Source organism: Phaethon aethereus, assembly GCF_964289735.1.
Source record: "Phaethon aethereus genome assembly, chromosome: 1".
NCBI classification, from domain to species: domain Eukaryota; kingdom Metazoa; phylum Chordata; class Aves; order Phaethontiformes; family Phaethontidae; genus Phaethon; species Phaethon aethereus.
This window is the reverse complement of record NC_138575.1, coordinates 7092485-7118027: the sequence shown is the minus strand read 5'-3', so window position 1 is coordinate 7118027 and position 25543 is coordinate 7092485. Positions and strand designations below refer to the sequence as shown.

Here is a 25543-nt window from a genome sequence, read left to right as displayed (position 1 = left end):
CCTGCTCGGTAGGCGGGTGCCCCGCTGCCACCGCCTCTCCGGCCTGCCTGAGGCGGGCGCTTCACACGCCGCCACCTCAGCCCGCCGGGCTAGCGACCGGCCACGTCCTTCCCTCACACAGACAGCGACCCCGCTCCCCAGGGCCATTGATCCCCTGGCCTGGGCCCGCTCCCCAGGCCGTCCCCCGCCCGCGGAACGGCGCTGTCCGTACTCACTGCCCATAGCGGCGGGGGGGGGGGCCGGCCGCCTGCCTCCTCCGCTGTCACCGCCGCTCCCCTCCGCCGCCGCCGGCCGGCGCCGTCACGTGACACAGGCCGCTAGGCCCCACCTCCTTGCGATCAGGCACTGCTCCGGACGACTATCGTCGCTCTGAGGGAACGGCGGCTACCGACGCGGCGGGGAAAAGCGTTAGCGTCCCCGCTAACGGCTCAGTGACCCTCGCCCCGCTCCCTGCGCCGAGGCGAGGGGAACGGCATCCGCGGCGGGAGAATAGTCGTCGCTACGGGGCGGATCAGGCTGTCAGCGGACAGCCACAACAGCGGAGGACCCGCGAGACGTGCGGGGCCCAGAATGCTCTGCGCGCTGTGAGGGAGCAGTTCCCGCCCGCGGGCCCGCGGAGGAGCGGCTCTGCGGCGCCTCGGGCTGCAGCCAGGGCACTGTTACTCTTCGCCTCCCTTTTCTAGCTATCGATGTAGAGGTTCCGTATAAGCAGAGCAGCGGGAGAGAAATTGTACAGAAAGTAGCGAGCATGACACAAAGGGACTGTTTGGGCAAAGGTCGGACAAACTGAAATATACACCCAAACAAAATGTAACCATATCCCTGTGAAAGAGCAGCTGCTGTTACTAGATAACATTCATGGTTAAAACCAGCAAGAAGTAAAAGACAAGCAGACCTCCAGCCATTCCCAAGAAAGGTGATTTCTACCTAGAAGAGTCTACAGCCCAGGGCCTATGGCAAAGTAATCCTTAGAAATTTCAGAGCAGAAATTTAAACTGGAGTATATCTTGATTAGGTGAAGCTGTTCAGAAGGCGTAAGGAGTTGTGAAGTTTGCTAGAGCAAAGTGAAGAAACACAATTTCACGTTGCACTGATAGATGTGCTAAAGTAGTCATTTAAAACAGACTATAGAGGTTACTTCTGGGTCATATAGAGTTAATGAATGAATGTGTGATACCAAAGTATACTTCAGAGCCACCTTTGGGAGTCGTTTCCCCAGGTGAATGCACACCCTGCCTGTGATGTGCCCTTCCTCAGCTACCAGGAGTTTCCACCTGGAAGTGCTAGATTTGGTTAAACCCCACTTGTTTCTTTTAAAAAAGGTCTTTGGCTCATGGTGAGTTCATTCAGTCATGCACCCCCAGATAACTTTGAAAGGGGTAGGGAGGTGCCAACTTCACACTGACAACTAGACCAGAAAAGAAAAAATGCTGGGGAAAAAGCCTGTGGTGATGGCAGAGCTGCAGTGGGGTAGCAGGAGGGCAATCAACACCAGGGTCTGCCTGGGCAGCTTCTACCTCTCTATCATCTGGCTTTATTAATCTGTTTAAACCTCAATGTTTTGGTCATTTATCCTTTGCTTCCCAATACAGACTGATTTCTTTCCTTTCCCCAGATGATAGTTGTGCTGAAACCCTCCCTCAGGGACTACTAGGGCTTCCAGCCAGGAGCTGGAGACTGACTGCTGGAGTACAGAGTCAACGACTCAGCAGTTGGGAGTGGAGGGCAAAGGGCTTTTTTACACATTTCTTCTAAACACATTAAGTTGAAAAAGTCACACAAGCACAAGGGTGAGAGCAGCGGTATAACAGAGCCTTAAGGGAGCCCTAACAGATCCCTTGTGGAGCTCTAGCTGGCACTTACACTAGTCCTCTAAATGGACACACCATGGAGGAAAAAAGAATAGCTCCTAGTAGAAGGAGAAGATGGTATTTAGGAGAAGCCCCCTCAGGGCTCTCAGGAGAAGCAGGGAGAAGGGGAAGACCTGTCGTTATTTCTTGCCTGTGAGGGCTAAAGCTGAACTCCTTTTCATCACCATCCTCTCTTGCTCACCTTGTCTTGTTGCTAGACCAAAGGTGCATTTTGGGAACAAAATGCAAAAAAAACCCGAAACCCAAAAGAACCCAAATGGCTTGAATACCTGTATGTTTGAGCTCCTTCAGAAAACCTGACTGAAAACCTGTTTTGTCATTTGCTGTTGTTCCTTCCGTTAATTTCTTCTATAACCTGTTTCATTAACACATCTTTTCAAGACAGTGTCTCCGATACCTACACTGCAAAGGTTTTACTCAGGAACCTTTCAACAGGCCTCCAGACGAGGACCTCCCTCAATGAAAAAACAAAACCAGAAAAAAACAAGATACTTTGTTATTTTTGCTACAGCAGATTTTTTTGGGAAGTCCCTTCGACCTCCTCATTCTCCCACCTCTCACCCTTCCAGCTTCTGGTGTATTTGCAAGAGGCCTCACTATTACACCTTTCAGCAAGTTGTCCCTCAAACTCTTTGCAGCCTGCCTTACAGCACTTTTCTGTTTAGCTTGCCAGTTTTGGACTCTTTTCTGTTGCTCTTACTTGGTCACAACTTCAGCCTTCTTCCAGCTCAAGCAAGATTTTCTGTGGGAACTAAGGACCACTGAAGGAAGAAAATGAGCAGAAGTGAGCCCTCGAAAACAGGCCACATTCATGAGAACTGGTAAACAGCACAGCAGCCTGGGACTGGAAAAAATATAAGTTTCTTAAATGCACTTCCCTATAGCTTTACTAGTGAGAAGTTACATGTTCCTTATCAACACAAATGGGCCAATTTAATAGTACAATCTTGGGGTTAAAAAAACCCCAAAAATCCAACAACAAACCAGAAGGAGGACACTGAGAAGAATTTCCCAGGTAGGAGGTACTGTCAGCCTTCAGGCTAGCCTCTAGAAACTGGTTTTGCTTCTACAAAATACAGTCCTAAAATATGGCACAATCCCTGCAGCATGCCTTCCACCCTGCAAGCTTGATGTGAAAGCACTGCTTCTCCAAGCAAGAGAAGCAGTGGTGGCTGAAGCCTTCAGGAGCCATCCTGCAAAAGAGCCCCCCAGGAATCCTGCTTTAACAACCTATGCCTTGAGAAGAGCACCAACAGCTGCAACAGATTTCATCCCTGGCCCATAGAAAAAGAAATGAGAAAACCCACAACACTCTTCTATAGAAATGGCTCATTCCCAGGCATGGGGAAGCATTTATTCAACCAAAGAGCACTAACACTTCTGTGGAAACAGAAACTTTTTTCAGACATGCACCGTTCCAGGGAACTATCAAGTGCAGATAAGGAAGGTGAAACAAGGCATTTTATAGCCACCTCACCCATATGCCCCCCAGACTGAATTTTTTAAATTGTTTTTTAACTTTAAAAAGATGTTTTACAGAAAATATAAGAGAACAGTAAGTATCTAGAGTAACAGGCATCACCTCTCATCTTGGTGAGATGCCCTACATGAAAAAAATTGCTTCATCATTACAGAACTTGTGCCATTCTTTTTCCCCATTTTGGAGAACTAAGAGTCTGAAGGGTCTGGCTTTTGTTCTTCATAGGAGTCGGCACCAAACAGGACTGGCAGCAGGAGTGGTCTGTCCATTGAAAACTTAGATGAATGTGTTGGTAAGAACATCTTCCTGCTGCTGGTGGTGTAGGGTTCCAATGCCAACTGCTGGGGCTGGTAAAGGAGGTCTACTCACAAGACGGAGCTGAAATTTGAGTCAGGAGGAAAAGATTAATGAAGCACAAGCATAGGATTGCATCTTGAGGTCCTCTGATGCCATAGTGGTATCTACTGTCAGACATTGGGCAGTGCCAGCTGGAAGTAATACAGGAAGTTATCTTCCAACGACCATGGCTCCAAGAACATTGCAGTGCATGATCTGCCAGAGCAAAGAGCAGCTTTGGATTCTGCTCCTACTCACTTGAAGCATGTTGTTTCCTTCCTGGGATCTTTCATCATCCTGTCTACTTAGACTAAATGCCTGGTAAAAAGAAAGTTCCACTCCTGCTCATCACCACTAAATGGTGCTATAAAGAGCTTAAGTAGCTTAAATTAGAACATGCATTTGGTTTAGGCATCAGGATTAGGTTTTTGTGTCAGCATTACAGAATTTTGCATTCAAGGAGAACTTCAAACTTAATTTTAAAGGCTAAAACACCATGGGGACATCTTACCTTAACTCCCAGCTGCTTTTCAAACCGTGGTGACACAAAGGACCATGGACCCATGTTCTGTGGTTCTTCCTGACTCCAGATGAAGGCTAAAGGAAGGATAAGGGTACATTACAAATACACATATTTATCTTTTCAGCAGCTCAAGAAAGAATGTTTTTTTCTTTTGTAGCACCTCTGCCTTTTTTGTCTTGGCATCTGTTAAATGAAGGCTTGCCAGATTGAATTCCCTTGCATGTCACAGCTTGCAAAGTCAAACCAAAAGTATGTCCACTAGTAGGGTATACTGTGGGTATATTCTGCTTTTCTACCAACATTTTCAAAAGCCACTTAACGGACTGGGCTGCAAAGACCAATGTAAAAAATGCCCCAAATGGTTCACTCCAATTTTTAATAGTGCTTTATGGAAGCTAACAATAGCAGAGAGACAGGTTCTTTCAGCACAAGTGGTAAACATTTGTATTATCCCACTCCAGAAACACTGGATGTATGAGGGGAAGAGCAAAGAGGAAAGAGCCACTACAACTCTTCATCCTAAAAGACAAGGCAACAGATTTAGTTCAGTACTTCAAAGGGTCCAGAAACACAAAGGTAAAAATCTGGCTGACCTTTCACACGGCTGTATTTGCTCAACTCTTGCTGTAGAGCTTCCAGGGGGAAAGGACACAGTTCTTCAAGTCTCAAAATAGCTGTGTTATGCTGTTTCTCTCCTAGTCTCTCTCTCTGCTTCACCAAAGCATAGTAATGCTTACCAGAACAGAGCACCACTTGGGTGACACTAGAGAAAAACAGGGATGTTTCAAAGTTTAGTGTTTCACTGAAACTCCATCCAGAACATTTTCACACTTTCGGAAAAAAAAAAAAAACAGCCAAGCTTTAAAAGACAACTTTATGAAGCCAAATTGCTACCATAGACCATCTTTTCTCTTTGCTGTCCCTTCCCTCCCAATCCCTTCCAACAGGTGTCCAACTAACCTCTGGGCACAGTATGCCCAAGCCCAGAGGTACTGCTTCTTCAGTAATCCTGGGAAAGTTACCTTACAATGGGATTCATGTCTCTTAGCTTTAAATATCTAAAAATTAAACACCTAGTCGAAGCTAGTCATCTATGCGCTCTCTCTAGAGAATAAACCAGAGAGGGAGAGAAGTACCTCCAGAGGAAAATTCCCTCCCATGCCAAAGAGGAACTGCTTGCTGGAGATATGCAATACCCTCCAGCAATCAGAGAGGTCTTGGCTGCCTAACCTTCTGGACAAAGGCAAGGAGATAAACCTCACCCTCTGTGCCTCACCATCCCACTAAAAAAACCCAAAACAAGATGCTAAAATAATTTCAGCCTTTTGATTGTGGGTGAGGATGCAAACATCAGGGATGCTGTCAGACTCTGGTATTACTGGGACAAGGACCAGACAAGAACCTTAGGAGCGGGGGAAAAAAAAAGGCGGCCAGAATTGCCCATTGTGAAGAGGATTCTCTGTAATCGTATCTGAAGGGAGGAAGATATACAGACACAATTTATTATTGGCCTAACTTCACTTCATCAGCTCAGGTGTTCAAACACCAGAGCAAAAATTTGGCATCTCTTCACATAACAGCTGCTCCCGGTGACTGTTAGATAATGGGCATGGTGCACAATGGCACTCATCAGATTAGCAACTATGGTCACAGCCTCCCCGTGGGGGCAAGGGCTGAAAGCCTGAACAATGAACAGTTATGCAGGCAGATATGATAACTACCAGTAAGTAAGCAGAAGAAAAGAGAACCAAATAAAACTCTAAAACACCCACCATAAAGTAACATTTTCCCCCATTTTTCACCTCTTCCATACGACCTCAAACTTGAGCTGTTAGGTAGAAGGGACAGGACTTCCTGTCTGAGCTTTCCCTCCAAGAAAGCAGAGCTACCTTTTAGGATCTACGGAGAAGTCACCAATAACAGGCTTGAATGTTGTTCTTGGAGCCATTTCTTCAAAACTTGATACAGCAGCCTACATGGGGGAGAGCTGGAAGTTACCAAATCTTGCTGCTTTTTCCCTCAGGCCAGAGTGGGGGAGAGGATACAGAGACAGGGTTTTGGTAAGTACAAAAGACACAACCTTCCTACTCCCTTCTGCTCCCACTCCCACAGTCGAAAGGTGGCATGGTAAGATTCTCAAGAACACCACCAGACCTAGAATCAACCCTACTTCCAGTTCACCTCCACCCAGCTTTAATCCTCAACCTATCTTGCCCCGAACAGGCAAAACCCCATCGATTTGACCCAAAAAGAAAAACAGAGAGAGGAGAACACAGAAGAAGAACAAAGAGAAAGGGGAAGAGAACACAGAAGAGGAGAAAAATAAGAAAAAGGAGAAGAAAGTTTTTCAGCTTACAGGGAGCCTGAGTAGCACTTTGGGAGAAGCAACAATGAGAGGTTTCCTGAAGTTTCGGACCATTTGCCGCCGGAGTAAATGGAAATACTGTGCTGGGGTGGTGGGATGCACAATTGACATGTTCACCTGGTCCCCATCAACTCCCTCTTCTGAGCTGTCACACATCTGCGTAAGGGGAACACAGCAATACCTTGTAGAGAAGCAAGCCATGAGTCAAACATGCCAACAAGAATCCAGGCACATAAGGCACACTGACTAGTGTAAGCATAGAGGAGCAAATATCCCAGTTCAGACACTGACTGCAGGAAAAAGCAACTTCAGAGAAGAAATGGCTTTAGCATTTAACTGGTAAGACTATATCTGAACTGCCTCCTTCTAGCACACTGTAACCAGGGCATGACAGTTTTTCTAACAGAGGAGAGGTCTTCTCCATCAGAGTGGCAGTGTCTCTCTAAACATGCTGCAAACCCATCCTTTAAGCCATTACTCAGCTGAAAAAGTATTCATTTACTTACTACAGTCACAAGGGCACAACACTGGATTTTAATTTTTTTTTTGTAAAAACATTCCACAGATTTACTAACTGATATTTAGAGTGTCCAGCATTCTGTTTGTATGATCTGTGCCCAGTGGACAGATAAGTAAGTGGTTTGCTCAAGGGGGTGGCTGCCTGCTTCTGATTTCAATCCCCAAAATGTTTTCTAAAAGAAGTGCTCATTAGAGGTCTGCTATTTGCAATTCAGCAGTTGTCTTGCTACTGGACTCACTCTGTGGTACAGTGACATTGCTGAAGAGCAGCAATCAAAAAAAAAAAAGACAGCAGGCAGTACTGAAGCATGTCCCACTAGGGCTGTTTGCAGAGGGCACAGGGCCTCTGCAAACACTATGCAAATCCCACGTTACAAAATTTCATGTTGCCACACACACTTGGGCAGGTGACAGAGATGCAACAGGAACAGCAAGCATTTATTACAAGGTTCAAAGTCTTGGAATCAGAGCTGTTGTGGCAGCATTTAAACCAAAACTGCTTCTTCACCACTTCCAGACCTTCTCATCACAGTCCCCTTTCTTCCTCCACTTCCAGCCCAGCCCATTTCTATCTCATCATGACAGTTATGATCCTGCTAAGTCTCCAGCTTCTGCTGTCACTAGCAGGTACACCAGGAATGTGGCATTTTGCAGCAAGACTCCCAGAGCATGGTTTGCCAATGCTGTGATAGGGGATATGTGAATCTGAGAGGTGTGGCGGGGTACCTGTAAGAACCGTTCCATCCGGCAGGACGAGTGCTCAGGGCCTGCACCATCATAGCCATGGGGAAGAAGAATTACTATCCCACTCTGCAGAAGCCATTTGGCTTCACCTAGAAACATACAAGGAGAAGGAAGGAAAGAATGATTCCCACAGAACATAAATCTACAAAAACACATATTACTTTGCAGAAAAAAAGAACAGCTAATTTCCACATCATTAAATACAAGCCTGAAACATGCTGCTGGCATTTTGCAATTCACAACAGTGAACAGCACACATAAGATATCTGAAGTTTCTGAAATTAGCATGTACTTTGGGCTTCCTGAAGACTTAAGTCTCCACGTGAAGCACATGACACAGTGAAGATTTTAAAACTTAGTCTAAAACATCACCACAGTATGCAAGAATCCTCTTAATGGAATTGTCCTCCTGACTAACAGGGGTCCTCAAAGATAACTCTCTTCAGTAAGAAAACTTCTAACCATAATTCATTGCATATTTTCTGCATACCTTGGTCATTTGGTCCTCTGCAGGTATAACCCAGGCAGCATCCCATGAGCCAGTCCTAGCTAACACAGCAGTACTAGCCACAGGCTAGTTCCCCTGGGCTCCATCAAACCTCCTGTGCTATTTAAGGGATTACAGTTAAACCCAGAAGATAATTCATCCCAGCCTCAAATAGATATTGGGATGGGTGGTTGAGCGCCTCTGAATTTCCATCTATGATTATAGAGGGAGCACAGAGGCCTAACTGAGGCTAGATGCCAAAACCCTGGACACTTACATACAAGGAATCCCACTCTAGAAATCCATCTTAGCATTTTCTCAGCATGTGCCAGCCCAGCGAGGTCTTTTTGCAGTATCTGAGCACTCAGAAAACATGCCAGAGTCAAAATGAGGAGTTGGTTGTAAGGTGTTGTGGTGGGTTTTTTTGTTAGTTTTAAATAATCACTATTTTCCTTCTGTATTGCTTCAGGAATTTTTCATATGCCTCAAGCAGGAAAGGTACAGCCTAAAAAGCTATCAAATATATATACACACACTAAAACATGGGGAGGGGTGGCAGAAGAAAGGCCATTAATATAATCAACTGTCCTTTTGCAATAACTGTCTTCTGCCAAGGATGGGGTGTCTTTCATTTTAGATGGATTGTCTTCAGAGAAAAGCTGCAGGGAAGTCAAGACCACACAAACGAGCTCACAAGACTTCTTGAGAAAACAGAATTCTTTCCTCAACATGCTGCCCTTTTACTTTAAAGATGAAGGATTTCCTGAAAATGTGCTTAGTACAAATGCTTCATTTTTAAATATATTAGCTCCTTGTAAACTCACCTCCAGAGATGAAAGTGTCAAATATTATCTGGGCTCCATTAAAGAAGTCTCCAAATTGAGCTTCCCAAATTGGCAGTAACTTAGGGCTCTCGATACTCATTCCATATTCAAAACCAAGCACAGCTTCTTCAGACAAGGGACTGTTACTCACCTAACAAAGGGAAAACGTTGGGAGGGGTGGGTGAAGAAGAGACAACCCAGGGTTAAGAACCTTTGGAACTGGACCTCGTTAAATTTGTGAAGAGGGTAACTACAAAGAATGGGGGTGCTCTAACAGGTTTTATGTCTATCCGGGGTTTGCCAGAACACACAGGCTACCTGCATATGTCTCAGTAGCTTTAAAATATATATTCCATTTCAGCACAACTTGAAGAAAGTTGTCTTGTGGACCACAGAACCTACCTCTAGGAAACCCTTCTGCTCTGGGGACATATGATTCAGAGGAATGTAGGTATCATCTGTCTCTTGGCAAACCAACATCGCGTGTCGTTGGCTAAAGGTTCCTCTGCCAACATCTTGTCCACTTAGTCTGATATTAAACCCTTGCCAAGCAATAAACAAAACACTTGATTAGCAACTCATGTAAAAAGAAAACATGCAGGACAACAACTCCCCACTCCTAAAATATTACTTCTCTTGTTACGTCTCTTCTTGGATTTCCCCTCATCAGCAACATCAAACCTGAGATGGAATTCTTAACCAGCTGCAGCTCCAACTCACAAGCACAGAGATGCTCAGACATTTCTCTTTTCTCCTCTCTGCAGCCAGTAATTATTTTGTGGTAAATGGTTCAATCTCCTGAAGCAAACTGCAAAATATGTGCATTCTGTATCATATGTAAATGGGGGGGGGGGGGGCGGGGAAGAAACTGCAGCATGAAACACTCTAAAAGATAAGCGCATGGGAGACTTCACTAACGTCAGCTGCATTGCTCACGTTTTACTACTATGCACCAACTTTTTTGGGGGGGTGAGAGGGAGCAACAGTTCTTTGAAGAAATTTAGTACCCAATCTACAAATATTAGAATCATAGTATCGTTTAGGTTGGAAAAGACCTTTAAGATCATCGAAGTTAACCTAGCACTGCCAAGTCCACCATCAAACCATGTCCCTAAGCACCACATCTACACCTCTTAAATACCTCCAGGGATGGTGACTCCATCACTTCCTTGGGCAGCCTATTCCAGTGCTTGACAACCCTTTTGGTGAAGAAATTCTTCCCAATATCCAATTTAAACCTCCCCTGGTGCAACTGGGGAAGTGACATACAGGACTCATTTACCTTCTGTTAGTACCATGCAAATGCAAACTGTCAAATTTATACTTCACATCAATCTTTGGACCTAGAAACACCTAAGTAGTCTAATGTTAATACTTTATTGTCATCAAAGCAAAAATGTTTTATCATCTGCTGTCTATTTCCCTCTTACCTTGGCTCAGGAGGGAACCAAACGCTAAAGTTTCAGCTGTTGCCCAGTCCAGCTTTTTTCCTTCCTCCATTTTTTGAACTCTTGACTAAACCAGTAAACAAGAAGGAAAAGTTACTACTTTGCCTTTTCCCATCTATACCTCTTTTTGTGGCACAGATCAATATTAGAAGCTAGGAAAACAAAACCACTGCAGAGAGAATTGCTATATTCCTGCAGTCAGCTGAGGTTGGTTTGGAATACACGTACTCTTATTTCAGCACATCCTAAAAAAGGTTTCCCTGAAGACCACAGAACCATGGATGACCCACATGTTCACTTACCAGTCAGCGAACTGTGGACCGACAAATTAGATCTTAGTCTAAAAGTATTAAAATCTTAGCACAGCACAGAGTGTGCTCTTGACAGACTTTTGCTTTGTCTGGTCAGCAGTGATGAAAGGTACCAGGTGTAAGTATTTCAGTCTCCAGAATTCTCCCCTGTTGTGGCCTGCAGAACTGCAGACAAACCATCATACCCAGCTGTGGTGTTCTTGCCTTGGGCTGGGAAGGCAAGAACATCAGCCTTCTGAAATATTCAACTCATGTCCTCTCTAGACATGAGGTGCCAACTAGACACCTGTGCATGGTCATCATTCAAAGGGGAACGTTCACAAACCCAAAGCAATCCAATTATTGCACACAAACTTATGAGCTATCAAAAACTGTCAAACTTGGCTACATGTGTATTATATGCTTATTTATATATATTTAACATAAACACTCACTACTGGCTTTAGAAACCGTGTACACTATTATCAAGTTCCTGATTCATTCTCTCACAAAGTACACATTATAATCATAAAGTATATAAATGATAGTAATTTATCATAATAGCTTCTATTACTTGTATGAAAAATAAACTGTATTTTATATACACTTTTTTCTTCATTGCAACAAAATATTGTTGAAATAACAAAATTAAGTATATGGTTAGATTTGGGAGAGAGGACGTGTCTGTCTTCAAAACTGGAGAAAAAATGGCATAATTTCAGCCTCAAAAAAGACAGAGTGCTGTTTTTCCTAGAGAATACTATGCTATTCTCTAACTGGCAATCTTGCTGTGTTTAGAGTTTTTCCTGTAATGGGTCACATCTTTAAGCAATGGGACTAGAAGCAGCATTATGCCCTACTGACCTGTGCGTAGGTCTTCAGAAGATGGCTGTGCATCTGGAGTTCTTCAGGCACCTCTACAGACTTGACTCCAATAAACTGCAGAAGCGGTACAGGCATACCTGTGTCCCAAGTGGTAATTTTAGCAGAAGGCTCAACAAAGCCTTTCCAGTGAGCCTGCAGGTTGGTAGGAGGTGGACTATACAAAGTCATGTTGGCAAGATGATCGTTCAGTTTAGAATAGTATGTCGTCTTTATCTCAGATACTTCAACTTCAGTCATGAGCCCAGCAGCTATTAGGTATTCTGCATATGTGTCTGGGATACTCTTACGGGATCTGTCAGGGAGGGAATCAAAACCCCATAGACATTAAGCCTGAGAACAGTGTCGCTGCAGAAGAAGGAAATGCCACCTTACTGCTGTCAGGTACCATGGAAAACTAAAATCAATCATGTCCTGGTGCATTATACTCATTTGCATCAAGTTTGCTTGCCTGGCATTTCCAGAAAGATAACAATTCTCTTGGGTATGTGTTTTACAGTCTTTCAAGTAAAAAAACCTCCCAACTAGACTGACTCTGTGCAATCATGCATATTTTCTTCAGACAAATTTACAGTGGGATTTCAGTATTAGCTGAGAATCAGGCCATGCATTCCATAAATGGTTCACCTAAAACAACAGAATTCATTGGCCAGTAGATTTTTATGTGTATTTTTCTTTGGGGATAAGGATGGAATCTAAATACATTTAAATGCTCATAAAGATGAGTCCCCATTGGAAGCAGCAGGATCGGGCAAAGATGAGACAAACATCATACTGGCTTCCTGCCCATGCTCCCACATTATCTGCACCTCCCTCTGGCACATAGATGACAACTTTGCCTTCTGATTACTAGCCATCATGAATTTGAAATCCAAGGGCCATGTGCAAGATTGTTCTCCAAGAGGCATCAAGCTGTATATTCAAGAACCAACACTAGTGGTTACCTTCGTTAACACATCATTGCCAGACTCACAACTCAGTCAAGAGCTGCTGACAGTGTAGCTACACTTACATAAAGGCTTGTTGGTATGGCAAAGGATCTTCATTAGACAGAGACCTCTATGACAGTAGCAGGCAATACTGCGTTGGTGTAGACACAAGTACATCTTGGGTTCCCCCGTCAGGTGTGCTACCCTTACCTAATGATTTTGTACATGCTGGGGTTGGTGAAGAATGGCTCATCAAGTTCATTGTGGCCCCATTGCCTGTAACACAGCAAGTCTACTATCACATCCCTCCGGAACTGGCGTTGGTACTCAACAGCCAGTCGAGTGGCACGGACAACTTCTTCAGGATCATCCCCATTCACATGGATTACTGCACATCCAACAATTTTACCTGCCAAGGGATTAAAAACATAACAACAATAATCACACCGAACCCCTTCCAAAGAAAGCGAACACACACCTACTCTCTGCTGAGTAGAGAACTACAGAGAACTCATGTGAAGTGTATTTAACAAAAACAAATCCACAAATGATGCTCTTTGTGATGACAGCTGGGGTAAGGAGTAGGAGTCTTCCCCAAGAGACAGTCCAATTAGCCCAACCTGTTGTATTCGCCACAGTTTGAGCAAAAGTTCTTTACCAGCACTAAATTCCCAGAGGACTTTCTGTACACAGTTCCTGCATTGTCTTAAAATGGGTGCATGTCTGCAGGGAATGGGAGAGAACTATTTGATTGTTTCGCTTTCGAACAAAAACTGAGTTTTGTTTCCTTCTTATCCTAAGCTATCACTACTATGAATTCATATGGGCCCAGAAACAATCTTCTCTCTTGTTAGTAGTCATTCTATCCACTGCTCCTCTAGGTAGAAAGGTCTCTTCATTAAACAGAATACTGCAAAATTCAAATGTCTTAACACTCTCTCCTGTATGACAATTTGGCTGTAAATCTTCCCAGCAGCAGAGTGCTCCTCTTGTACTTTATCTCCCTAAATTCTGGGAAATTAAGATGATTCAGCCATTCCTGATGCATGTCAGGTTTCCCTCCCTAGTAAAATCCTGAAGCTCAAATGGGTAACACCCCCTCCTCCCTGACCAGATAAGAAGAAAGGAAAACTAAGGATGGACAAAAACAAACAAACAAACAAACCCTCCCCATACACACAACACAAAACCAGCCCAGGGAAAAAGTAGTAACAACATACGTTATCTACCTTATCAGATTTAATGAATCTACCTGTTTGGTTTGATGAAACCGTAAGAGACAAATGCAGACACTTGATGTTAAGGTTTAAAAATATACCTTAGTATATTTTTAGTTATAGGATCACACAAGGGAACTACCTACTATGTCTCTGATCTTGCTGGTTATAGTACATCTGTTTATCACTAAGAAAGAGCAGTCCAAAACAAGACTTCTATTTTAAGGTTAGAAATGGCATGAGCCTCATCTTTCAATTAAAAGCTCAACAAGTTCACCTGACAACAAACAAAACAGAAAAATGAAGGGGTATCTGACTTATAGATCTTGCTCTGAAAACACACTGGAATGATTTTGATTAAATTTAGCAAGATATATTTAAACTACATGTATTATACACTCGATCACAATACATTTTTAGAAGTTGTCACTGACATGGCAGAAATTAAATGAGTTAAAGACTTGACAGTAATCTTGCAAATATTTTATAACATCCTGTAAAAGTATGACAAGATTTTCCCTTGATATTTAGTCTTTGCCATAAAGCACACAGGGAAAGGTGTATTTTTAGCATCCGAATTTTTGCTAGCAGGAGGTAATAATAATAATTTTAATTTCTACTCTATCATGGAGATATATTAATCTAACTCCTAGAGTTGATAGGCACTCGCTATAAAAAGCGCATAGCATATATTCACACTGGAGTTAAAAATCCTTTCTGACACAACAGGCAATCTTCCTTCTGATTCAACTATACATACCAATATCACTACAGTACAAAGATGATCTTCCTCGCTCTGGAGGAGTGGTATAGCCCAGCTGGTTATTAACAATCAAATGGATGCTCCCACCAACTCTGAAATGTGGTAGATTAGAGAGCGTCAGTGTTTCAGGAACAATCCCTTGCCCAGAGAAAGCAGCATCGCCATGAACCTATGTTAGGGAAGAAGATGGAAAAGTCTTATTAGAAAACTCTGAAGGAACAGCAAAATCAAAACCATAACTCATTAAGCAAGACCTTTTAAATTGAGTAGGTAGAACAGATATAGTTTCAGCTGAATCCACTTAACCGCTTTCAGACTACTGTTTTCATGATTTGAGAGTACATATAGTCTTACCACTAACACAAGGTCGTAACAGCCAACATCTGTACGTGACTGCCTGATGTAATCCCTACTTGGAACTGACCTATAACCTCTTAAAATTGACCAAGCAGTGTACAAATGACTGCAAGTATCATGGCTATAGCAAAGCTGCAGCAGTCAGTAGCAAGTCACTGACCACTGAACAGAAGGAAGCCAGTCACCACAGCATTCGCTACACACTTTGCTGGAAGTTAAATGCTGATGAACAGACACGAGAGGGGAAAAAAGTGGAAAAGGAACTGAATGGATGCACTTACGAGCACATAAAAGCTTTCAGAAGGAAATAAAATTTAAGTTTAGTTAAATTTCAAATTCGCAATAAATGTTGCACCAAAAAAAAAAAAAAAGGGTTTGGAAGGGGAGGGGAGACTACTGTGATATCCAACCCAGGTTTCCAAAAGGGTTAGAAATACTAGAATGGGTATCATCTAGCATTTCAATATGTTGAAACTAGAGAAAGTTCTCCACTGATGAATAGCTTCCTCAGAACGCAGATTCCATCCTTTGCAGATCAAATTCACTACACAGATTGATGCAGTTTCTTACTGAAACCAGATGACAGTTCTACTTTCCAGTTACAGGATAATGGTTTCAAGCCTTAAGAAACTTTTGCAGGTGCCAGTACACCTGAAAGAGAGTAGAGGTGCAATCAACCAGTGAAATGGCAGCACCAGGCTTTATACAGTTCTAATAGAGATACTTTTTTTAAAGGCATTACAGAAAACCAAAGTTAACTACTGCAAGAGAGACAACACAGCATCCCCACTCTCTCTCTTATCATGCTACGCTTGTTCCCGAAGTGCTGGGTTTTCACTTTTCCCTTCTGGTTTCTTCTGCTGCCTAAGAAGGCTATGTATCTCGGTGATACCATATGAGCAAAGACCCTACAACATGTGAAAGAACTTTATGGCCTTCAGTACTTCCCAAAGCATTAAAGCCTACAGACAGTGTAACTATCCAACTACACAAGACTCTTCATGCACATCTCAAACCCCAGAGAATTCAATTCCTGTGGTGCAGGTAGGATTTTACTCATTCTAGCAGAAAGCTGGAAACAGTTTTTGCTAGCACATGTTTTTTCTGGGCAGCATTAGCAAAGAACATAAAAGCAAGGTGACCATCAAGTTTAATTCACCAAACAATGATACTGACAGTGGAACATCAAAAGTAAACTTCATTTCAGGGAGACCTTATTCTCAGATTTCCATTCAAATCACAAACACCAGTAGTTGCCTGATGTCCAGGAAGTGGAGTTAAGGTATGTGAGAAGAAGGTGGAAATTAAGCTACTCTTCAGCAGAGATGAACAATTAAACACTGCAAGAAGTGTCCACAGTACTTAACCAAGAAGAGTTTTATAGTCTTCATATATGCTGAGCACAGTGATGTTCCAGAAAAGAAGATCATCAGACCTTGGACAACTAGGCTCACCACTGACATTGGCACCTGAGCTGATCTTTACTCTTTTACCCTCAAGCTCTGGCGCTCAGGCTAGTGGAAGAATAGAACAAATGCCAGAGTAAACCTCAATTCAGAGTTCCTAAGCTTACATTTCTGGAGAGACAGCGCTATGAAAACAAAGCCCAAAGAGAAATTTGCAAACCAAGATTCTGAAAGAGGAGGTGCCTGCTTTCATCTCATTCTTCCCGATTAAGTGAATGAGAGCAGTTAACAGCCACAACTGTAAAAATGTGCCTTTTTTTTTTTTTAAATCCAACTCTTGGACTTCTTAAAGACACAATTGTGAGTACTGATGCTCACATTACATGAAACGTTTTCTTTCTTTTGGGAATACTTTGAGTCAGTTTACTAACACAGAGGTGGCTAGCTCGGAGTTAAATGTTGTTCTTCTCCACTATGCAACCCTCCCTACCACCTACCCCTTCGAAAACAAAAAAGTTAATTTTTTCTTGCATAGGGAGGGTCCATTTATCCTGAAGAATCTTTATTTAAAGAGTCATAGCAGCTTCATCACTACACGGTGAAGATCTAACATTATGAGACAGACAGAATCTAAGAAGCAGTAGTATCTTATCAAATTAACAGACATAACTGCACTGAAAGATGAGGAGAAGATGCACCAGGCAACAAACCTTTCCTCCTGCACTTGCATGTCCCAAAGTCTCTTTTTATTTAAAAAAAAAACACAAAACACCCAACTTGCCTCCAGTTTTCTCAATATTTCATATTCTCCTTTCTGCTTTTTCTCAGTATTCACATCCTTCCAGAAGGAAGAAAAACGTTTATTTAACTGAAATATGTTTTCACTTCTACCTGTAACTTCCTCCATGTTTATTGTATTTCACAGGAGAACAGTTCTGCCCCAACTCATTTTTACGCCCAGCTTTAAAAATGTTTAAGCGATCAACTCACTTGTATTTTCAAGTTGAATACAATGCAAGAAAAGAAAATCTGTCACGGAACTATTTAGGTCTGCCTCCACAGTTATAAAAAACAGTTCAAGGATTAAAACCCAATTCCAGCAGCTCTTCAACAGCATCATGATAAAATGACAAAATTCTAACTCCTCCTGTATATTTTGCAACCTTGTTGATAGCTCTTTTGCAAATCCATTTAACTTGTAAGAAGGTTAACAGTGGTGGTTTAAGTGCAGAAGTGCTCTGTGAGGAAAGGCACACATGGCTCTCAGTGCAGAGTATTATCAAAATAAAGGAAAGTATCAGAATCGGTTCTTCAGAAATCTTAGAAGTGGAATTGTTTAAATGCCAGTATCATCACATACGTCACCTGGAAATCTTCCTTGCCCTCCTCTTTCTTGAGGATAAAGAGGATCCCAGTTCTTGATATTCTTCATTAATTCAGTTTTGTTTGATATTTCTGCACACACCACTTCTGTTCACGTGCTAGTCCAGAAAGTCTTACAAAGATCAGTTAGAAATTGTGAGCAAAATACCTGCAGGCAAATAACTTTGTCTCCAGGCTGTGCGGAGCTCTCTGGGGAGTAATCTCCATCGAGCAGAGTCTGTTGCCTTCCTCGTGTCTTGCCCACAGCCACTGGATTGATTGCTTCTAAGTGTGAAGGGTTAGGCAGCAAGGTGACGTGCACAGGCCTGTGGGTACCGAAGTCAAGATCTACAGAAGACATCAGGTGGGAGAGAACATCTCCAATGGCTGCTGAATTCTCTGGAAACTCACTCAAACCACGCATCTTACGGAACATGAGCTGCATGGAGATAAATTTGATTAAAACCCCTTTCCAAGTCATTGAACATTGAAAGAAGAATGTTTACAGAACTGTAGGCCCTCCTGCTCCTAAAATTGCAAGGATGCTTCAGATAACAGCACATAAATCCCTTAATTAGAGTTCTTTTAAGAGTCTCCCGTGGACATTTGGCTAAAGTGCTGACAGGAGGGGAGAACACTCTCACACCCGTAACTTTTTTATTGCTCCAGCATTTGCAACATGATCAACTTTTGGGGTATTATTTTATTGCAAATAAACCAGTCATAGAGAAACTGACAGAGAGATTATGAATCTCCTACCTCAGGTGGAAGCTGAAGTAAACCCGTGAGAAGATTAAGTCTTCCACGATGAGGCATTCCAAGAATGATGTCTGTCACACCACTGTACGCACACATCTTGAACAACTCATGGAAGAAACCCATCATACTCTCTGCTCCTTCACCACCATATCGCTTCACTGTGGCAAACTTCGTGGCTAAGAAGTGATCAAACTCCTATTAAAAACAAGAGAACTTCAGTATTAGGCTATTTTAAGCAGCAGTCTTCTGTTCATAAAATTGTAGTATCATTTACGTTTATTCCTTTAAGGCATACAAACCTAAGCATCACCCTTGAAAGTCTCAGTTCATTCTCCACCCACACAGTCTGAGACCAGAAGCTATGATGACAAGAAATCAGCTCTTATCTCCTCTTAAGCAGAAAAGTATTGGATCAAGGACCAAACCATCTCTATCTAACATGGAAGGAGATGCAGAAGAAATATACCACCAGAGCAATTTACAGATTCCTTGACAGTATACCTATTTGAGGTGGAAATGAAGGAATGGTGTTCTTTTATAGTATAAACCTTAACTATCCCAAGATGCAAAGTGACAAAGAAGAAAGTGTTTCATTTTGATTACTATTAGGCCCAGTCCTTAATACATAGGTAGAAGAATGCTTGAGAGAAGGAAAATAAATGAATCTATATTTACTTCATTTCCCTCTCACTCCTCCCACTTCACTCCATTCATCTACTCCTAGACAGCTCTCACAAGTGACAAAGTTTTGGAGGCAGTGGAAGTGTTTGTAGTGTTTTACAACTGAAGAGAGAAAATAAACGAAGTCTGTAACTGAGAAGGGAAGACTGAGCCATAGCCAAAGATCCGAGCCAACTGCTGAACACCTCCTAGATATGCAACATTTAGTTCTGAGGAATGATGTACACAAAACTAATCACACATAGCAGCAGGTTTTTTTCCTGTCAAATTCTACACTCTAAGTACAGTTCTGGTCATACTGAAGTCAATAGCACATTTATCAGGGTCCTCATTTCACCCTTCTGCGTCACTATCAAATCCTTTAACTGCCAAAGAGGCGAGAAAAATAGGAAATGTGCCATATACTTCTGTTCTGTTCAGTCACTGGTAAATATTACATTTAACCCTCCTTCCACTTGGAATACTGGAAACAGGGACACCTTCACACACCCTGCTCTTCTACCTTTCCATCGTTCTGGATAACACAGGGAGAAAAGGGAGAAAAAAAGAAAATTTTTCACAGTACAGAAGTACTGGAATAAATTTTGTCTATACATTTTGCAAGTACATACATCTTTCACTTCCTTACAGAGTGCATTGAACAAAAGTTCCTTTACTGAAAAGCAGCAAATTTACCAGTGCTACGTGGCTAACACCTCAGTCCAAATCTGTTTTGTTCTTCCAAAGCCTTGAAAGACATCATACTTTAAAGCTAGTAAAAAAGACCAGCATGAGGGTGAAAAGAAAACCAAGAACAGCTATACCAGAGCACAAAATTTCAGAGGTCTGCCCAACCTTACATTCCCATCAGTTACATTTCATATAAGCTTCCATACCATTAGCCTAAGAGGATCTCACTTTTGAAGACTGATTACTCATGAGTTTGTAGGGTCATTATTTGTGTCTCCAGACAATAAACAAATATGTTACACACAATATATGTTCTAATTAGTTCTAAAAACCTTTTGAGTTTGGAAGTGGCTGGAAAAAATTTCCTAGAAATAGTTTCCAAAGTAATCAATACAAATCAAAAGGTATCACTATTTGTTTCAATAATGGCTGCAAAGTAAATTCAACAACCACCTCCGGTAAGATTCCTGCGTTTGTGTACTGCACTTTTTCAGGCAAAACCTTTTACTCCTTCCTCTTGCACATTGCCAAAGCCTTTCAGGATAGCAATTGTTCTTTTTCTGCACAAATGTCTGGAGCAGTAAAGGGTTCATGACGGACTCCATGATGACTCTGTTACAATCCAATAATAGTGAACAAGGTACCTGGGACTCCAACATCAGTTTGCACAAGTGCTTTTTCTCTTCAGGTGTAAACGCTTCTTGTTTTAGCTCTTCAAACCTTTTAGCAAACCATTCTCTCTCCTCCAAAGTTGGAAGCTGGCTTGTTTCTATGGAAATATGCCCACAGTATATATGGTCAAGGTAAGCCAACACATCTTCTAGGGAAGCCTCTTCTTTTCCCATGTTTAGAAGCCCTGGTGAGAAATAAATGTTATTAGCCACTTTGGGGAAGGAGGGGAAGCACTAAGACCTAAACTGTTGTCTTGCAATTACATTAACATTTCGAGTATACAAATTAACATCAAAACGCAGGAAGTTATTTTATAAGTGCACTTCAGTGTTACTAATGAGGGTCTCTTGCTTATTTGTAAGGTGCTCAAAATGCCTTTCTGAAAGAGTTTACCATGAATGACACAAAGTCACTGTTTTTGTGACTCAGCATAGCATTCTGTATCTTGTGGCTCAGAGAAATGAGCTGCAATCCCAGCTCCATCCCAAGTAAATAAGCACCTGTTTTGCAGGTGGGGAAAATGAACAAAGGAGGGCCTTCTCCATGCTTTAAGGTCACAGCGAGAGTCTAAGAGATCCAAGAAAAGACAAGTCTTGACCTCTGCCCCAGTGCCCTGGCAGCTTCACTACAGTATTAAGTATTATGCTAAATCATAGAATTTTACAGCAACACAAGAAATTAATGTACAACCTCAGTAATTGGAAGACCAAGTAAAAATTGCCATGGTTTTGAAAGATGCTAGAAGGTAGCCACTCATTACACAATGATTTCTGCAACAAACATGTAAGTGGGCTGCAGCTAACAATTTTCCATCCAACTTTTCATTACTGATTGAACCACCATTCAATATTTGGCTCTTCCACAAAGGCCACAGCGTTTCAGTAAATCACTCATGAAGAGAATTCGCTGTGATAAGGCTGTGGACTCACCTGTAGTAATGAGGGGCCCTTGAAGAACTTCAGCCAACTCTTGGATTTCGGGTACCATGTTCATAACAGCCTGGCCAGCAAACAGTGGGTTTATTTTGGCTGCTTTGTGGCCATGTTCAGCGTATGCAGTTACTAAACGAGCAAGAGCATGGTCAACTGAAAACAGAAAGCAAGCAGAACAGTATCACACACATGCTCACATTTAATCCATGTACAGAACCAACACAGGAGTATTTTGTCCAGGTTCTGGTTGGAAATACAGTTTTTCTAAGCAGTAGTTTTCACCTTATCACCCCACAACAGCTCCATCATTAAACTGCTAAATCTGCTCACCCATCCAATTTTCAAGCAAGTACACTACAGATTTCCCCCACAACTCCCTTCATAGTTAGGCTCCTGTAAACATATAAAAAGCTACACCATTTTGCTTCAAGTCTCTTTACAACAGATATGTCCAACTCAAGAATGGCACATTACCAGTGTGTAAAGTCTTACTTCATCAGCCAACCCAATCATATCACTTAGTTCCCTTCTAACAGGAGGATGGAGTCTTAACAATAATTTAGGTCCCATGACTTAAAAAAAAGTCTCTGTCTGCAGGAGCCACTAGCATGTGCACGAGCTGAGCCAGACATACTCAAAATTCAAGTATGTGAACTCTTTTTTCAACAGACACCAGCAACACACTGTTGTAGGCATTTTGCATTGAGGTCAAAAAATTATCGACATAAGCAAAACTTGACCAGCTGAAAGATCACGCGCACAACTTTAGTGTCATTGCACACAAGCCACAGACCAGGTCAATAAACTGTAAACTAATAAAATATATTGCAAGCAGACTCTGCTATAAATTAATGATATGAACCAGTTTATAATGCGTTTCTAATGTGTGTGTGGTCTGCCCTGATAAAGACACAGTGCTGACAGTACTCAGGTCTTAAGACTTTGATTTTCCAAAACAACACAGCTTCTGAGACCATTTCACAAAGTTATTTCTCTGACATTCATATTTCCATCGCCAGCACTCTGCTCCAGCTATTAACATTCACGCAGTCGGCTCGTTCAAACAGGTGCTTTTCTCTAACGGGTACTACAGCAAAAGAACATGACCCTAATGCCTCCCACAGCACTCTCAGCAAGAAACCCTTTAAAAAACAAGTATTAAAATGAACATAAGTATATATTAACACTACCCTTGCTTAACAAGGAGGCTACTTAGGGATGGGACTCGGCATGCAGGAGCTAACAAACCGGCTTCACTCCTGCTTCTGCGCAACGGGCTTAATTCCTACTGGCGTTTCCTCAGGTGTCAATGCAAAGGACGACACTCCTACCCCAGAGAGTTTTCCGCTTGAAATTATTTTTGTGCACTACAAAACTGAGCTGAAAGCATCACAGTTACTGCTGCAGCGGAGTTGTCTGTACGTAGATAGCTCAAGTTGCAAGAATACAAAAAAGAGGAATCCCAGGCGCATGGCACAGGAGCCTTTATGAGCAGTAAAGCTCTACAAGAGCACGTTACCAAAGTGATTTCAGCCACTCGCCGCCAGCTCTGCCCGCGGAGCTGGGCAAAGTGTCCCCCGGCGTGCCGGGGAACCAAAGCGAACGTCCTCGCGGAACGGACCGGCACCGCGCTCAGCCCTCGGCCGAGCGGAGGCCAAACTCTGCCTTACGGCAAGCGAAAACCCGCCGGAGGCCCCGGGGAGACGCAGCGGCTCCGGGCGGCGCTCGGGAAGGCGACGAGAACACATAAAGCGCCTCAGATCGACGCCTCGGCGCCGCCGGACTTTGGGCCCCTCAGCGCTCGCGGGACCGTCGCCCCCCTTGAGGCGAGCGCGGGGCTGCCCAGCGCAGTCCGAGCCGCCGCGGCGGAGACTCAGCCTGCCCCTCGCTGCGGCGGGACGAGCAGCCCCCACATGCCTCCGGGGCGTCCCCGCCGCCCTCCCCTCAACCCACCGCAGCCTCCCTGAGGCGGCTGTCCGACCTGCCTTGCCGCTCGCTCCGGCACCGCGCGGCTCCGCCGGTCGCCCGATCGCCGCCTTCCGTGGCTTGTAGCCGTACACGCCGCGCTCGGTACGATACCAACGCCTCAAGCCGCCCCACCACAGAGCGCAGCGCACAGCTCTCGCCGCCGCCGCCGCCGCCGCCATGGCCGCCGCGCTGCCGCCCGCCAACCACCGGCCCCGCCGCCGCCACCGCCCCCGCGCGGGGCGGGGCCGCCACCTCCCGCCGCGCTCCCGGAGCGCTGAGGCGGCCTTGGCGGCCGCGGGCGAACTGGCGCCTGGGCGAGGGGGGCGGGGGTCGGTCAGGGGCTCGGCCCGGTGTACGGCCTTTAAATCTGAATGCCCCGAGTACTTCTCTGATCCCTCCAGCGACTTCAGAGGTACATTCGTGTACCCGGGTCTTTCCTGTTAAAAGGCTGATTAAATTTCCTATTGAACAGCCTCTCCCGAAACGTATCGAAGCTTAATGTTGTGTAGATGGTATGGGGGACTGTGGTTAGGCTGGAAAGAGACATAGTCACCTCATCAGCTCTGGAAAACCTACCAGAAAAAGACATGAGTTACAGAAAAACAAAGTTTTCACAAAATCTGAAAGCTTCATCTAAAGTTTTCAGGTGCCTGTGAACCATTTCAAAGAATCACAGAATCATTGAGGTTGGAAAAGACCTTTAAGATCATCAGGTCCAACCGTCAACAGACCACCACCATGCCCCCTAAACCATGTCCCAAAGCACCACATCCACACATTTCTTGAACACCTCCAGTGATGGTGACTCCATCACCTCGCTGGGCAGCCTGTTCCAATGCTTGACCACTCTCTCAGTAAAGAAATTTTTCCTACTATCCAGACTAAAACTCCCCTGGCGCAACTTGAAGCCATTCCCTCTTGTCTTATCACTACTTAGTTGAGAGAAGAGATCAACACCCACCTCACCACAACCCGTTTTCAGGTAGTGTGGAGAGCGATAAGGTCTCCCCTCAGCCTCCTCCAGACTAAACAACCCCAGTTCCCTCAGCCGCTCCCCATAAGACTTGTGCTCCAGATCCCTCACCAGCTTCATTGCCCTTCTCTGGACACGCTCCAGCACCTCAACGTCCTTCTTGTAGTGAGGGGCCCAAAACTGAACACAGGATTCAAGGTGCGGCCTCACCAGTGCCGAGTACAGGGGCACGATCACTTCCCTACTCCTGCTGGCCACACTAGTGCTGATACAGGCCAGGACGCTGTTGGCCTTCTTGGCCACCTGGTCACACTGCCGGCTCATGTTCAGCCAGCTGTCAACCAGCACCTCCAGGTCCTTTTCTGCCAGGCAGCTTTCCAGCCACTCTTCCCCCAAGTCATGATTTTCAAACACAAGAAGGACAAGAAAGTCATCAGGAGTAGTCAACATGGCTTCACCATGCTTGACCAACTTGATAAACTTCTATGATGAAGGGCCTGTCCTGGTAGATGAGGGGAACGCAGTGCATATTGTCTGCCTGGACTTCAGTAGAGCCTTTGACACTGTCTCCCACAGACAAGCTGGTGATGTGTGGGCTGGATGAGCAGACAAAGGTGGGTTGAAAACTGTCTGAATGGCTGGGTCCAGGGGGTGGTGGTCAGTGGCACAACGTCTAGTTGGAGGCTGGTAACTAGCAGTGTACCCCAAGGATCTGTAGTGGGTCCAGTCCTGTTGAACATCATCATTAATGATCTGGATGATGGGGTAAAGTGTAACCCTCAGCAAGTTTGCAGGTGAAACAAAACTGGGAGGAGTGGCTGATACATGAGAGGGTCGTGCTGCCATCCAGAGGGACCTCAACAGGCTGGAGAAATGTGCTGATACAAACCTGCCAAAGTTCAACAGCACTTTCAAAGTGCGAAACCCTGTACCCAAGGAGGAGCACCAGTACGTTCTGGGGGCTGCCCAGCTGGAAAGCTGTTCAGCTTAAAAGGACCTGGCGGTCCCGCTGGATAACCTTTGGAGCTGCAAAGGTGGCAAAAGGATACAGCTATAGAAGGACAGTTGACAGGTGGTCAACAGTAA

General features: G+C 43.9%; 1 protein-coding gene across 2 annotated transcripts; it reads right to left on the bottom strand.

Annotated features, from left to right (window-relative positions):
* Nucleotides 1–3627: 3627 nt before the first annotated feature.
* Nucleotides 3628–23720, bottom strand: DHTKD1 (dehydrogenase E1 and transketolase domain containing 1; the record flags this gene model as incomplete). 2 transcript variants are annotated; one of them, XM_082009250.1, is made up of 17 exons in its annotated part: nt 23498–23720; nt 21514–21669; nt 20557–20768; nt 18563–18757; nt 17973–18242; nt 14676–14847; nt 12909–13107; nt 11752–12064; nt 10580–10664; nt 9552–9691; nt 9150–9300; nt 7821–7927; nt 6567–6731; nt 6100–6182; nt 4804–4973; nt 4199–4284; nt 3628–3729 (listed from the first exon to the last, which is right to left on the bottom strand). In XM_082009250.1, exons 1-17 carry the CDS (start codon nt 23661–23663, stop codon nt 3628–3630), a joined length of 2772 nt encoding a protein of 923 aa, XP_081865376.1. In that variant the 5' UTR covers nt 23664–23720. The 2 variants fall into 2 exon arrangements, with proteins under 2 accessions (XP_081865376.1, XP_081865377.1); XM_082009251.1 differs by having other exon boundaries at nt 23507–23720.
* Between the last annotated feature and the right edge of the window lie 1823 nt (nt 23721–25543).